Source organism: Astatotilapia calliptera, chromosome 3 (assembly GCF_900246225.1).
Source record: "Astatotilapia calliptera chromosome 3, fAstCal1.2, whole genome shotgun sequence".
NCBI classification, from domain to species: Eukaryota; Metazoa; Chordata; class Actinopteri; order Cichliformes; family Cichlidae; genus Astatotilapia; species Astatotilapia calliptera.
The window spans coordinates 38766582-38779623 of record NC_039304.1 but is presented as its reverse complement, the minus strand read 5'-3'; the positions used below and the strand labels follow the sequence as shown (position 1 = coordinate 38779623).

The following is a 13042-nucleotide window of genomic DNA, read 5'->3' as shown; positions in this document are numbered from 1 at the left end:
ATGGGTTTTTTTTTTTTTTGTTGCAAAAAGATCCAATCAGTGTATAAAAAAAACTGTCTCTGTGAGTTCTGATCAGTGCAGGTTTCAGTCAGCAAAGCTCTGCGGATGACATGCGGTTAAGATAAAATGGGCTAAGATAAGCTGCTACACAAAGAAGGTCAGGAGCAAAGGTTGTCCCCGTGTGTTTACACCTGTGGGAGTGAGCGACCTTTGATCCCGAGAGAGTGACTAATAGTGAGAGCATGGTATGAAGTAACGGTAGATGATGTGTGCGTGTTTTAATTTGTGTGAGAAAAAAGTGAGGATCCCAGGCAAATCTGTGTGGTTTGGCTGATTGTGTGTGTGTGTGTGTGTGTGCGTGTATGTGTGTTTTGGTCACCATGGTTTTCCTCAGACGGACACCGCTGCTTCGTTACGTGCTGCTGTCGGCCATGTTGGCTCTGCTCCTCTTCATCAGCTCTTTCTGGCTGCGTGAGTTTCCTTCGTCACTGTTGGTTCCAACTCTCAGTTATTTTCTACCATAGACTGTAACAAAGTATATTTGCTCAAGTAGTGTTAAGACACTTAAAGATGATCTATTCTGCTTATTCTGTCATAAATAACTAGATACAGATATATGAAAGACCATACATTTTATATGGTCAAAGTATCAAATATTGAGTTGAAAGTATATAAATTCAACCTCGGGAAGCAAAAATTCACTCCTAGACTCTGTTTAAGTTTACAAAGCACTGGGTGCTTCCCCTCAACAGGTTTCCAGAAGTTGGCCAATCAGGTGAAGGTGAGTTTTTAGGGAGGCTCGAGATAGTTTGTGTTTGGTTTTGTTGCTTTGTTTTTGTATCATTTGCATTAGCAAGCAAGCTAAGGTTAGTCAGTAAGTGCTTAACTGATATTATTGGTATCAAATAATATCAGGTAAGCTAATGTTTGCTGATATCAGCCAGAATCACTGATCTGATAAACGCCTGCCTGGCTTACTTTTTATGGGGGGGAAAAATAACCCTCAGTAAATAATCACGTTAGTAAGGCTTCATAAAGTAATTTTAGCATCAATGTTAGCAAGTGAGTTAAGGTACCCCCTAACCCTAGCAAGCTAACCTTAACTCACTTGTTTATGATAACATGTTCTACAGATAAGCTCATGTTAACTTACAATTTTATCCGGTAAAGCTGTCTTCCTAGCTTTTTATCAGCCTAAAATACCCTGCTACTTAGAAAAAGTGTGGACAGAGAGAAAACTAGACTTCAGCGGACTTCAGCTGCCCCTCAGCAGGCTTCCAGAATTTGGCCAGTCAAAAGAAAGTGAGCTCATTGTGTAAGTCGGGCTGTATAAAAGCCCAGTATAAATAAAAGAGCTACTCTACGAGTCCCAAAATAAATTTTAAAAAAAAGTAAGAATAACGCACATTAGATTTTTAGAGTTTGGAAGCACTGCACTAGCTACTTTTATATTTTTATTTTACATTGATAAACATATGATGAACTCTAAAATCAAAACTACATTACCAGAAATCCTAAAGTTAATAATGTTAACTGAACATTGCTTCTTTTTAACCAACTTTATTACCAAATGCAATCATTTAATATATTAACTCTGCAATTATTATGAGTCACAGCTGATGAGGTTTGCATCTTATTTGTCTAACCAGAGTTTTGTTTGGTTGGTTTGTCATCTGTTTGTTTCAGCCCAGGGTGGAGTCCGGGACTGTGGCAGCCCCTGGCAGCCATGTTTGAGTTTTTACCACCAGAAGGTAAGATTAATTCCACTTATATACATGTAAGTTGCACAATAAATAAAAACCTGTAATGTTCACAAAAAATCTAAACCTTTAAAAAGCTCTTCTGAGTGATCCAATCAAATTTTTCTTAGAGGACTGTTGTTTTGTTTTTCCAGAACACCTGTATGAATACAAATGTCTGTTTTAAGACATACCTGGTGAAATAAAGCTAACAGTGACTTGCTGCACCATCATGCAGTACAAACTGGTACTGCTGGAAAGTACAGCCTGCCATAGGAGAGTTTCGATTAATATCTCTTCAACAAAATGTTTGGACATAAAATTAGTCAATACTTCACCTAAAGTTAATAGTTTTAGTTAAACTAGAACGGTTTGAATGATATTTAATAATATATATAATGCTATATTTTTAATTAAATTATTAAAACTGACTAAGGACATGTGAACGCAAATACAAAGTCTATCATGAAGAGACTAGAAATGAAGAAGAGAAACAAAGAGAAACTAACATGATCATGATAACAGTAACTATCTTGTTGTTTAGTAAAAAAAAAGTTTCTCTCTTTTAGCCGGAGCCTCCATGGGCCCCTGAGCAGTGGGCGGAGCCAGATGGAGCCCTGTCCCTCGTAAAGGAGTGCCCCGGCCAGTCATTTCAGGCTTCACATCTGCTGCTGTACCTGAAATCCAGCCTGGCAAACAACGAAGATATCCTGCTGGAGCCATATCTGAAGAGCTGGGACCAGCTGCTGAAGTACACAAACAGCTCGACAGTATTATTACTCTTATTCTTTGACTTTGCATGATTCACAGTTGAAAAAAAGTGTCCTTTTTGTTTTACTTTAGGCCTTTTAGTACGGAAGCGTATTTTGCCACCCAGGCAAAAATAAAAATAGAACTATATCACAATATATAGGGAGTGCAGAATTATTAGGCAAGTTGTATTTTTGAGTAATAATTTTATTATTGAACAACAACCATGTTCTCAATGAACCCAAAAAACTCATTAATATCAAAGCTGAATGTTTTTGGAAGTAATTTTTAGTTTTAGCTATTTTAGGGGGATATCTGTGTGTGCAGGTGACTATTACTGTGCATAATTATTAGGCAACTTAACAAAAAACAAATATATACCCATTTCAATTATTTATTTTTACCAGTGAAACCAATATAACATCTCCACATTCACAAATATACATTTCTGACATTCAAAAACAAAACAAAAACAAATCAGCGACCAATATAGCCACCTTTCTTTGCAAGGACACTCAAAAGCCTGCCATCCATGGATTCTGTCAGTGTTTTGATCTGTTCACCATCAACATTGCGTGCAGCAGCAACCACAGCCTCCCAGACACTGTTCAGAGAGGTGTACTGTTTTCCCTCCTTGTAAATCTCACATTTGATGATGGACCACAGGTTCTCAATGGGGTTCAGATCAGGTGAACAAGGAGGCCATGTCATTAGTTTTTCTTCTTTTATACCCTTTCTTGCCAGCCACGCTGTGGAGTACTTGGACGCGTGTGATGGAGCATTGTCCTGCATGAAAATCATGTTTTTCTTGAAGGATGCAGACTTCTTCCTGTACCACTGCTTGAAGAAGGTGTCTTCCAGAAACTGGCAGTAGGACTGGGAGTTGAGCTTGACTCCATCCTCAACCCGAAAAGGCCCCACAAGCTCATATTTGATGATACCAGCCCAAACCAGTACTCCACCTCCACCTTGCTGGCGTCTGAGTCGGACTGGAGCTCTCTGCCCTTTACCAATCCAGCCACGGGCCCATCCATCTGGCCCATCAAGACTCACTCTCATTTCATCAGTCCATAAAACCTTGGAAAAATCAGTCTTGAGATATTTCTTGGCCCAGTCTTGACGTTTCAGCTTGTGTGTCTTGTTCAGTGGTGGTCGTCTTTCAGCCTTTCTTACCTTGGCCATGTCTCTGAGTATTGCACACCTTGTGCTTTTGGGCACTCCAGTGATGTTGCAGCTCTGAAATATGGCCAAACTGGTGGCAAGTAGCATCTTGGCAGCTGTACGCTTGACTTTTCTCAGTTCATGGGCAGTTATTTTGCACCTTGGTTTTTCCACACGCTTCTTGCGACCCTGTTGACTATTTTGAATGAAACGCTTGATTGTTCGATGATCACGCTTCAGAAGCTTTGCAATTTTGAGACTGCTGCATCCCTCTGCAAGATATCTCACTATTTTTGACTTTTCTGAGCCTGTCAAGTCCTTCGTTTGACCCATTTTGCCAAAGGAAAGGAAGTTGCCTAATAATTATGCACACCTGATATAGGGTGTTGATGTCATTAGACCACACCCCTTCTCATTACAGAGATGCACATCACCTAATATGCTTAATTGGTAGTAGGCTTTCGAGCCTATACAGCTTGGAGTAAGACAACATGCATGAAGAGGATGATGTGGACAAAATACTCATTTGCCTAATAATTCTGCACTCCCTGTAATGTGAAAAGTTTATTGTGGGTGTGGCTTCAAGGCTCACAAGTGATCATTTAAGGAAATCCCACAGAAAACAAGTGTTTAGAGCAGTTTGAGATTTTGGCTTACGGCAGCTACTTGTGCTGATGTCATTGTTTAAAACTTTGGCCATGCTTCATGTGAGTATCCACCATTGGGGACAGTAGCTATCTATCTGTCCATCTATCTGATTTTATGCTAATAAATGTAACATTTCTGGATTTAAAAATCAATCAGACAAAACATGTTAGCTTTAACTCACCACATGTTTCTATGGGCAAGCCCAGTGCGGGCACACTCATTGGGGGGTGCATTGGACAAGTGTTGGGTTGTCTTACCCACACATCCCCAGAGTTTACCCACAGCTACCCACTGTGGTCTCACAGGGGCATGTTTTCTAGGTATGTGCTCTTGATTGACTAATTTAACATAAAACCAAGGTCCAAAATTAAAAATGACGATGCAGGGAAAAACAAAAAGTTTTAAAAAATACTAAAATCTGTGAAAGCTGATTCTCACAGCACTTGTGTTATCTTCACAGAAGGGTCTCATCAATGTTTTTGCCCTCAGGTTCATGGAGTCGCTTGGGCCGATGGTCAGTTTCTTCTCTCAGAAGGTGCAAGAAAAGGTTGTGCTGATTCGAGAGCTGTCACTCAGACACAGTGCAGAGGCTAATGGGAAACCCGCTGGACTACAAACCCCAGAAGCATTTGGATTAAAAACAGGGGTGAGTTTGAGGATTACTGTGTGAAATTTTCATCTAACACAAACCATGTTCTAGTATACCTGCCAAAAAAGAAATGTGAATTTTCTTGTTTGTTTTTTTTTAACATTTTGGTTTATTGTTGATGTTTTTAAATGGTAACAAAGACATTCCTGAAGAAATAGTGAGGTCAAAGTTCACAAAATCCTGGCATCACACTGTGACACTGTCATTTTCGGTTTTATTTTTCTCTGGAGGCGTATCGTTCTGTTAGATCCATGATGGAGGCGGAGTTGAGAGCGGATATGGTAAACTTCTCGTACCGCACAGACTCAGGCTGCAGGACGCTGCTCCGGCTGCACCGTTCCCTCCTCTGGCTGAAGCTAATGTTGGAGGGTTTGGCTGAAGGACCGAATGAAAATGGACAATACAAAACGCCGGGGGAGCTGAGCAGGTAACCCCACCAGTCTGTTTTTAAGTACTCAGACAGACTCAAACTCTCATGTTTAGAGTAAAAACTGACTAACATACATACTATTATCCGTTCAGGGATGCCTACAAGGTGGCGCTGGCCCCACACCACCCCTGGGTGCTCCGGCAGGCAGCAGAATTTGTCTTCCTCGCCCTTCCCGACAGACAGTACTTTCTGCAGCTGGTGTGTGTGCAGAACCAGCAGGAGGCTACGCCCATCCTGCGCATCATCATCGACGCCTTGATGCTGGTGCACACACGAACTCAGCAGCTTCTGGCCGAGCGAGGCATGCTGGATCTGCCCTGACCAGCCAACTCAGTCTCACGGCAGTTTGTGAGACAGTCACAATATTTAATCTTAATCTTATTTAATCCTATTTTTTCATTACAAGAATTTTCTCATTTTTCTGAGAGAAGAATGTAAAGTGTGAAACTAACTTTGAGACTACTACTACCACTACTATAAGGTTTAGCAATTGTAGATCTACTTGGTTAGGTTTGAGCATGATGGATTAGGTTTAAACGAAGATCATGGATTGGCTGAAAACACAATGGACCCATGGATGTGAGCAGTCAAACTAAGAAAAAACTGGAAACATCAGGAACAAAACAAAACTTTCACCTCACAAATTCAGAGAGGATTCTACAGACTATTCTGACTCTGGACATGTTTAGGATTTTTCAATCTTTGGTTTATTTGGAACATAAAATTCTGTCGATTTTTTTCCCTTTTTTCACACATGAGGAACAGAGGTTTGTATGAACAAATGAAAAAAGGTTATTCGCTGAGGAGGAGCATGAAGATGGCAATAATTGTAAATGACCTCATTAATATTTTGTAAAGTGTTTTGTAAAGTTGAGTGACTATTATATTGTTGGAGCGGGTGCTTTTATTTTGAAAGTCACAGAGCGACAAGGTGCCGTAAATTAAGTGGCGTAAACCATATAGCAGAAGCGCGAGTTTTAATGCACAGAGAGGTGGTGTGCTCTATGGTTAATGGACGGGAATGGGAAAAAGAATGGCTATTAAGGTGCAACACTGAGTCGAAAGCAGTTTCTTAGCACCTGGTTGATGAGGGAACAAGGTTTGTAACAAAGTTTGTCCTGTAGATATGTATTTGGTTGTTTTACGGAGCATATAGCTGCTGACCGCTACTAAGCATAAAGGCTAAGTTTTCACCCACTAGAGGGCGCTAACGTACCTCGTCATGTTTAGGCAGCGATGCAACGATTTCCCTGTTATATGCAATAATTTACAAGTTTTAGTATTATTTGTTATGTAAGGTAAGGAGAATTAATTTGTGATTAATGAATAAGTCAAAAGGTTAAAGGTAACACACTGTTTGATTTACTAATAGTCTTTTATTCTGTATGTTGTAGCTCTTACAGTGTGTTCACATACACGGCTGTTTAATAAAAGGATTGTGAACCATTTTCAACCGGGGATGCTACAATAATATCAAAAGAAAGAACTCAGGATTTCAAAGTTTCATTAGAGTTATTGTTGACAATAATTTACACAAATGTAATAAAACTTTCCATGACTGGTAAAAGGTTCGTGTTCCAGGGTCAAGGCTTTTTAACAGACTGAAGAAGCTGCAATGGTTTATGTTTAACATTCATTCAAAAGGTCACAAAAACTGCAGACAACTATGGGCCTGAAGTTTGTTTTGTTTGGAGAATTTTGTTAGTGCTCTAACTAAATACTTTTATTTATTACAAGCATTAACAGAAAGCTATTTGAAAGCCAGCGTTTTTCCCCTTGTTTGATTATCAATACTTAACTGCTTTTCATTGCTACCACTAAGATGATGGCAAGATGGCATTTCACTATAAAATATACAAGTTATACAGAAAATACAGACAAAATACAGAACACGATCCAGGTTTCACCTCAGTGAGCATGGACACTGGAGAGAGGACTGCCCCAACTGGGGCCAGAGCCAGGATGGACAGCACTGTGAGCAGCAGCAGCAATGGTCGCAAACAGCCTGAAAAGGAGGGCAGGACCCCAGGGCAGGCTTCAGGCCGTGGTTTACCCAAGACACCAGAACAGGAAAGTGTGTATTAGGTTTATTGGGGTTTCCTTATTCATACTTACAGCTATTTGGGTAATTTGTGGTCTATCCGAGGATTATTGGAAAACAGGGCTATTGGGGATCGGACATGAGCAGACATGATGATGCTTGATGGCTTTTAATAGTGTTGATCTGCCATGGGGCAGATCAAAGGAGGGACTGTTAGAATTAAATAATTTGCAGTGCCTCAATAATGCTATGCTTTTTGTTAATAAAGTTATATAGTGTAGTATTGAGTGGACAGAGCCCTGAAAAATAAAGGCATTAGACCATGTGTCCTTGGGGAGTAGAAAGCTGCAGACTCTGGCTCACGCTTGCTTTGGAAAATGCAGATAAGTGAGGACCATCTCTAGTGGAAAGTTACTGAGACACTGTTGTTTAGACTAGAATGAGAGAGTAAAACCGAGAGTAATAGGCTCTGTTTTGTTGTGTTTTTTGCTCAAAAAAGAATTACTTCATATAGGGAAAAATGTATACAGTGGGGCAAAAAAGTATTTAGTAAGCCACCGATTGTGCAAGTTCCCCCACCTAAAACGATGACAGAGGTCAGTAATTTGCACCAGAGGTACACTTCAACTGTGAGAGACAGAATGTGAAAAAAAAAAAATCCATGAATCCACATGGTAGGATTTGTAAAGAATTTATTCGTAAATCAGGGCGGAAAATAAGTATTTGGTCAATAACAAAAATACAACTCAATACTTTGTAACATAACCTTTGTTGGCAATAACAGAGGTCAAACGTTTACTATAGGTCTTTACCAGGTTTGCACACACAGTAGCTGGTATTTTGGCCCATTCCTCCATGCAGATCTTCTCGAGAGCAGTGATGTTTTGGGGCTGTCGCCGAGCAACACGGACTTTCAACTCCCGCCACAGATTTTCTATGGGGTTGAGGTCTGGAGACTGGCTAGGCCACTCCAGGACTTTCAAATGCTTCTTACGGAGCCACTCCTTTGTTGCCCGGGCGGTGTGTTTTGGATCATTGTCATGTTGGAAGACCCAGCCTCGTTTCATCTTCAAAGTTCTCACTGATGGAAGGAGGTTTTGGCTCAAAATCTCACGATACATGGCCCCATTCATTCTGTCCTTAACACGGATCAGTCGTCCTGTCCCCTTGGCAGAAAAACAGCCCCATAGCATGATGTTTCCACCCCCATGCTTCACAGTAGGTATGGTGTTCTTGGGATGCAACTCAGTATTCTTCTTCCTCCAAACACAACGAGTTGAGTTTATACCAAAAAGTTCTACTTTGGTTTCATCTGACCACATGACATTCTCCCAATCCTCTGCTGTATCATCCATGTGCTCTCTGGCAAACTTCAGACGGGCCTGGACATGCACTGGCTTCAGCAGCGGAACACGTCTGGCACTGCGGGATTTGATTCCCTGCCGTTGTAGTGTGTTACTGATGGTGACCTTTGTTACTTTGGTCCCAGCTCTCTGCAGGTCATTCACCAGGTCCCCCCGTGTGGTTCTGGGATCTTTGCTCACCGTTCTCATGATCATTTTGACCCCACGGGATGAGATCTTGCGTGGAGCCCCAGATCGAGGGAGATTATCAGTGGTCTTGTATGTCTTCCATTTTCTGATGATTGCTCCCACAGTTGATTTTTTCACACCAAGCTGCTTGCCTATTGTAGATTCACTCTTCCCAGTCTGGTGCAGGTCTACAATACTTTTCCTGGTGTCCTTCGAAAGCTCTTTGGTCTTGGCCATGGCGGAGTTTGGAGTCTGACTGTTTGAGGCTGTGGACAGGTGTCTTTTATACAGATGATGAGTTCAAACAGGTGCCATTCATACAGGTAACGAGTGGGGGACAGAAAAGCTTCTTACAGAAGACGTTACAGGTCTGTGAGAGCCAGAGATTTTCCTTGTTTGAGGTGACCAAATACTTATTTTCCACCCTAATTTACGAATAAATTCTTTACAAATCCTACCATGTGGATTCATGGATTTTTTTATTAAATTTATTTATTTATTTATTTTTATTTATTTATTTTTTGCCTGTCCCGTTTGGCTCTTTTGCCATCAGAATTGTTGTCTAAAGGCAAAGAAAGATGCCCAACGGATTTACTTTACCAAATTGACCATCCCAGCCTTGCCGTAATGGTCCATTTGATTCACCTTTTATTGTTTATTTTATTTTCACTTACTGAATACGGGCCAGACTTGACTGGGGGAAAGAAGGGGAGAAAGAAAGAGGGAAAGAAAAACAGCTGAGAAGAGGGACGGGGGAGAAGGGCAAAAAACAAAAACCAACAGAATGAGCAGAGAAAAAAAAAGAAATAAAAAATGCATATATCAATCACCTGGATCACCTGCTGAGAAAGAAAAAAAGAAAACAAGCAGAAGAGAACAAGAGTAATAGAATAAACAGCATCACAATGATACATGGGAATATGACTGTAAATACTAAATATTAAACATTATTGTGCAGCACATAAGATCAACAGAACACAGTGTGCTTTGAAGTAGGAGCCAAAAAGGGTGTAGTTTGTGGGTGTGATCACCCGTGTGTACACCTGTGAGCATGGACGCGCTTGTTTTTTTAAAAGGTTCCTTCATGTAATGATCTGCTAGAGGGTGTGGGGGGGCCACACTCAACCAACGTGGAGACAGACACACGATCACACTCCCCAAGCGTACTCTACAAACTGGGTCTAGGTACCCTTGCCCCTGGAGGGGGGAACTGCACCCAGACCCAGGTGGTGTTACCCTTTTCCCTGCGGTGGGGGGAGGCAGACCGCCCCGACTCCGCAGCAGCAGGGAGGCCCCACACTCCAGACCGCAGTCGGATGGCCAACTCCTCCTCCTAGCCCCCCCGCTCCAGCAGGTCGCAGAGAACGGGGGTGAGAGAAGACTCCAACCCTCCCTCCACCCGCTCATTGTAGTGTTGATGCATGTGTGTTCTAAGGTGCATTTAAAACCCAGGAGGGCATGGAGCTACCTGCCAGAGAGCAGCAGGTAAGCGCATGGTCCCTCCTGCTAGCCCTCAATGTCTACGTGTATTTAAAATTGAGAGGTGGGCAACGACGCCAGGGGTGGGGTGTACACCCTGATGGTACTTTGGATTCCGTGTATCGTGCCCACCCCCAAGATCCTACATGTATGTGTAATGAGAGTGTGAGTAATGTGAATGTCTAAGTTGTGGGATAAAATTGAGGCAGAGGCAGCCAGAAGGGGACAGGGGGGGGGGGGGGGGGGAGCCTCCTCTGCACCCTGGTGACATACCCCTACTCCAAGGCCCTGCATGTGTGGGTGGTTGTGGTGGAGCGGGAAGAGGGAGGCAGCTGGAGATGGGGAGGGAAGGAAGGGAGGGGCAGGTGACCCCTCCCTGGGGCCAGCTCCCCCGCTGACCCCAGTAGGCACCCCCATACTCCGCGACCCGCCAGGGAAAGGGGGCCCAGGCCCATCCAGACCGGGGCCCAGTGCCGCAGCGCCTCCCGGCCCCACAGAGCCCGGGACAGTCCACCCAACCCCACCACAGAGAAAACTGCACCCACCCCACCATCCACTCATCTTCCAGACTACATGAGACAATAAACACCCAGGCTGAGATCTTCCTCCACCTCTCCTGTATCTCCCCCTCCTGCAGAGGGAGCTCCCGAGGAGAGGAAAGCTCCTGCAAGATGTGACAATCTCCCCCACCAGTTGAAGAGCCCCCCAGGCGGCTCGATGCACCAGCGGCACCCTGCTCCAGGGGTGGGCCCCCAAGCACCCACCCGCCCACAACCCCGGCAACACACCAACCAGGACCCAAGCCCCCGAGGCCCGGCCCGGGCCCCAGCCCAGAGACGGAGCGCCCCCAGAACCTCACGCCCATCCCGGACCCACCCAGGGGCAGCCAGGCTACCAGGTCAGTAACCCACGTCCGTCAGCACAGACCCTCCCCTAGCCCCGCTGCACGCAGCCGCGAGGAAACAGTCACATGAGAGCCAACAGAGCCCCTAACTGGACATGACCGCTACCCCGGGTTGAGCCCCCCAAGGAAGATGCCTCCGGGGAACCCCCCGACGCCCTAAGCCTGTCCCTACCCCCACACCAATCACAACAGTGAAGGTGGGACCAAACTATGACCCCCCACCCCCACTAGGTGATGGAGCTGATCAAAGGAGCCCAGAGCAATTGATCTGATGTGGTGGCAGAGGCTGTGTCAAGACTAATGTAATCTAATAGATAATTTCTATATTGGTTAGAATTAAGATTATTTTTATTTTTCCAGTCCATGAGGACTGTTTTCTTGGCTATGCATAGGGCAGTGAAAACCATATGGGCGATATTCTTTTCTGAAGTGACATTATCTAAGCTGCCCAACAAACACACTAAGGGGGAAGTTGGAATGTTACATTTCAGACACTTCGATAAGTCCTCACATATCTCGCGCCAAAACTTCTGAACTGGTGGACAGAACCAAAGAGCGTGGATATAATTGTCCGGTGAATTGGTTTGGCAGTGTGAGCAGTTGTTGGTAGACGTAAAGCCCATCTTGAACATCCGATGACCTGTATAGTGTGTTAGATTTGTATTGTTGATTGTCATTTATGCTTAGAAATATTTACTTATATATGCTTAGAGTTTTGTAATTAGTTGTAGATTGGTAGAGGTTTTGATCCTTGATAGTCTGCAAACTTTGTGTGTATTAGACAGCACTTTGGGAGCATGAGAGGTCATACCGTGTCTTATTGTTTTATGGTAGGATTAACGTAGCTACGTCTGTTCTAGTCTAGGTGCTCTTTGTTTAGATGAACTGCAGGACTTCCTCACCGTGTTATCTAGGATGAACCATCTAGGGTGAGGGGGAGGCTACCCTCTTCCTGACCAAGGATGTTTGACCCTTTGATCAGCAGTCCCCACACACACACACACACACACACACACACACACACACACACACACAGTATTCTTTGTTCACATGTATACCTATGTAAGATGTTATATGTTAATGACCCTATGCATATTCATGTAACCACAATAAAAGGAGTGCTGTGAGGAAACCTGGCTGAGAGTCTGACAGTGGTCAAGTGGTGGAACGACGCTTGGCTCCAGCCAGGTCTCCCTCATGCATGAGTAACCAGAGAACGTTGGTGCCTTGAGTCTTGCTTTTGCTGCGTAGCAGATTGTCCTTAACGTTCCAGCGAATAGGTTTATGTTATAAACCTATCATTAATTGGTCCTTCGAGAGCCGGATCCCTAGAGTCGACGTTCACCGAGGGGAAAAGAGACACACCGAAAGACTGACGTCAGCCAGGACTTATAGAGGTCCTGCAACAAAGTCCTGAGGCGTGAGAATTCGTCATCGGGCCGGTGGATTAGCCGTCTGTTTTTTTCTCCTCGATGGACGAAGATTGATGGGATTCGGGACTGATGCTACACGCAATGAGCAACACCAAGTAAGAAAAAAAAAAAAAAAAAGAGTTTATAGCTATAATTACGTCTTCACCGCTCAGTGGGGTGTTGCCCGTGGCCGCTCAGTGGGGCTAAAATTCGCCGTCTAAGTGGGGCGATGTACAAGGCCGCTCAGTGGGGTTTTTTGTACAGAAGCATTAAGTCGCAGAGTTGCGCAGTTCGAAC

General features: G+C 43.7%; 2 protein-coding genes across 3 annotated transcripts in view; both read left to right on the top strand.

The window, feature by feature from the left end:
* LOC113019455 (deleted in malignant brain tumors 1 protein-like) overlaps positions 1-13042 on the top strand; it is a 616212-nt gene that overhangs the window by 216103 nt on the left and 387067 nt on the right. The gene's annotated exons all lie outside the window — the stretch shown is intronic.
* On the top strand, positions 31-6934 carry LOC113019482 (ceramide-1-phosphate transfer protein-like). 2 transcript variants are annotated; one of them, XM_026163235.1, is made up of 6 exons: positions 31-471; positions 1687-1751; positions 2309-2490; positions 4788-4944; positions 5178-5374; positions 5470-6934. In XM_026163235.1, the coding sequence occupies exons 1-6, from the start codon at positions 363-365 to the stop codon at positions 5696-5698; spliced, it is 939 nt and encodes a 312-aa protein (XP_026019020.1). In that variant the 5' UTR covers positions 31-362; the 3' UTR covers positions 5699-6934. The 2 variants fall into 2 exon arrangements, with proteins under 2 accessions (XP_026019020.1, XP_026019021.1); XM_026163236.1 differs by lacking the exon at positions 31-471 and adding an exon at positions 724-781.

Bases quoted from the DNA above. Each gene is read 5' to 3' on its own strand.
- LOC113019482 (XM_026163235.1), top strand. From the start codon at position 363: ATGTGTGTTTTGGTCACCATGGTTTTCCTCAGACGGACACCGCTGCTT. The intron at 472-1,686 runs GTGAGTTTCCTT...TGTTTGTTTCAG, and splicing joins CATCAGCTCTTTCTGGCTGC to CCCAGGGTGGAGTCCGGGAC. The intron at 5,375-5,469 runs GTAACCCCACCA...TTATCCGTTCAG, and splicing joins ACGCCGGGGGAGCTGAGCAG to GGATGCCTACAAGGTGGCGC.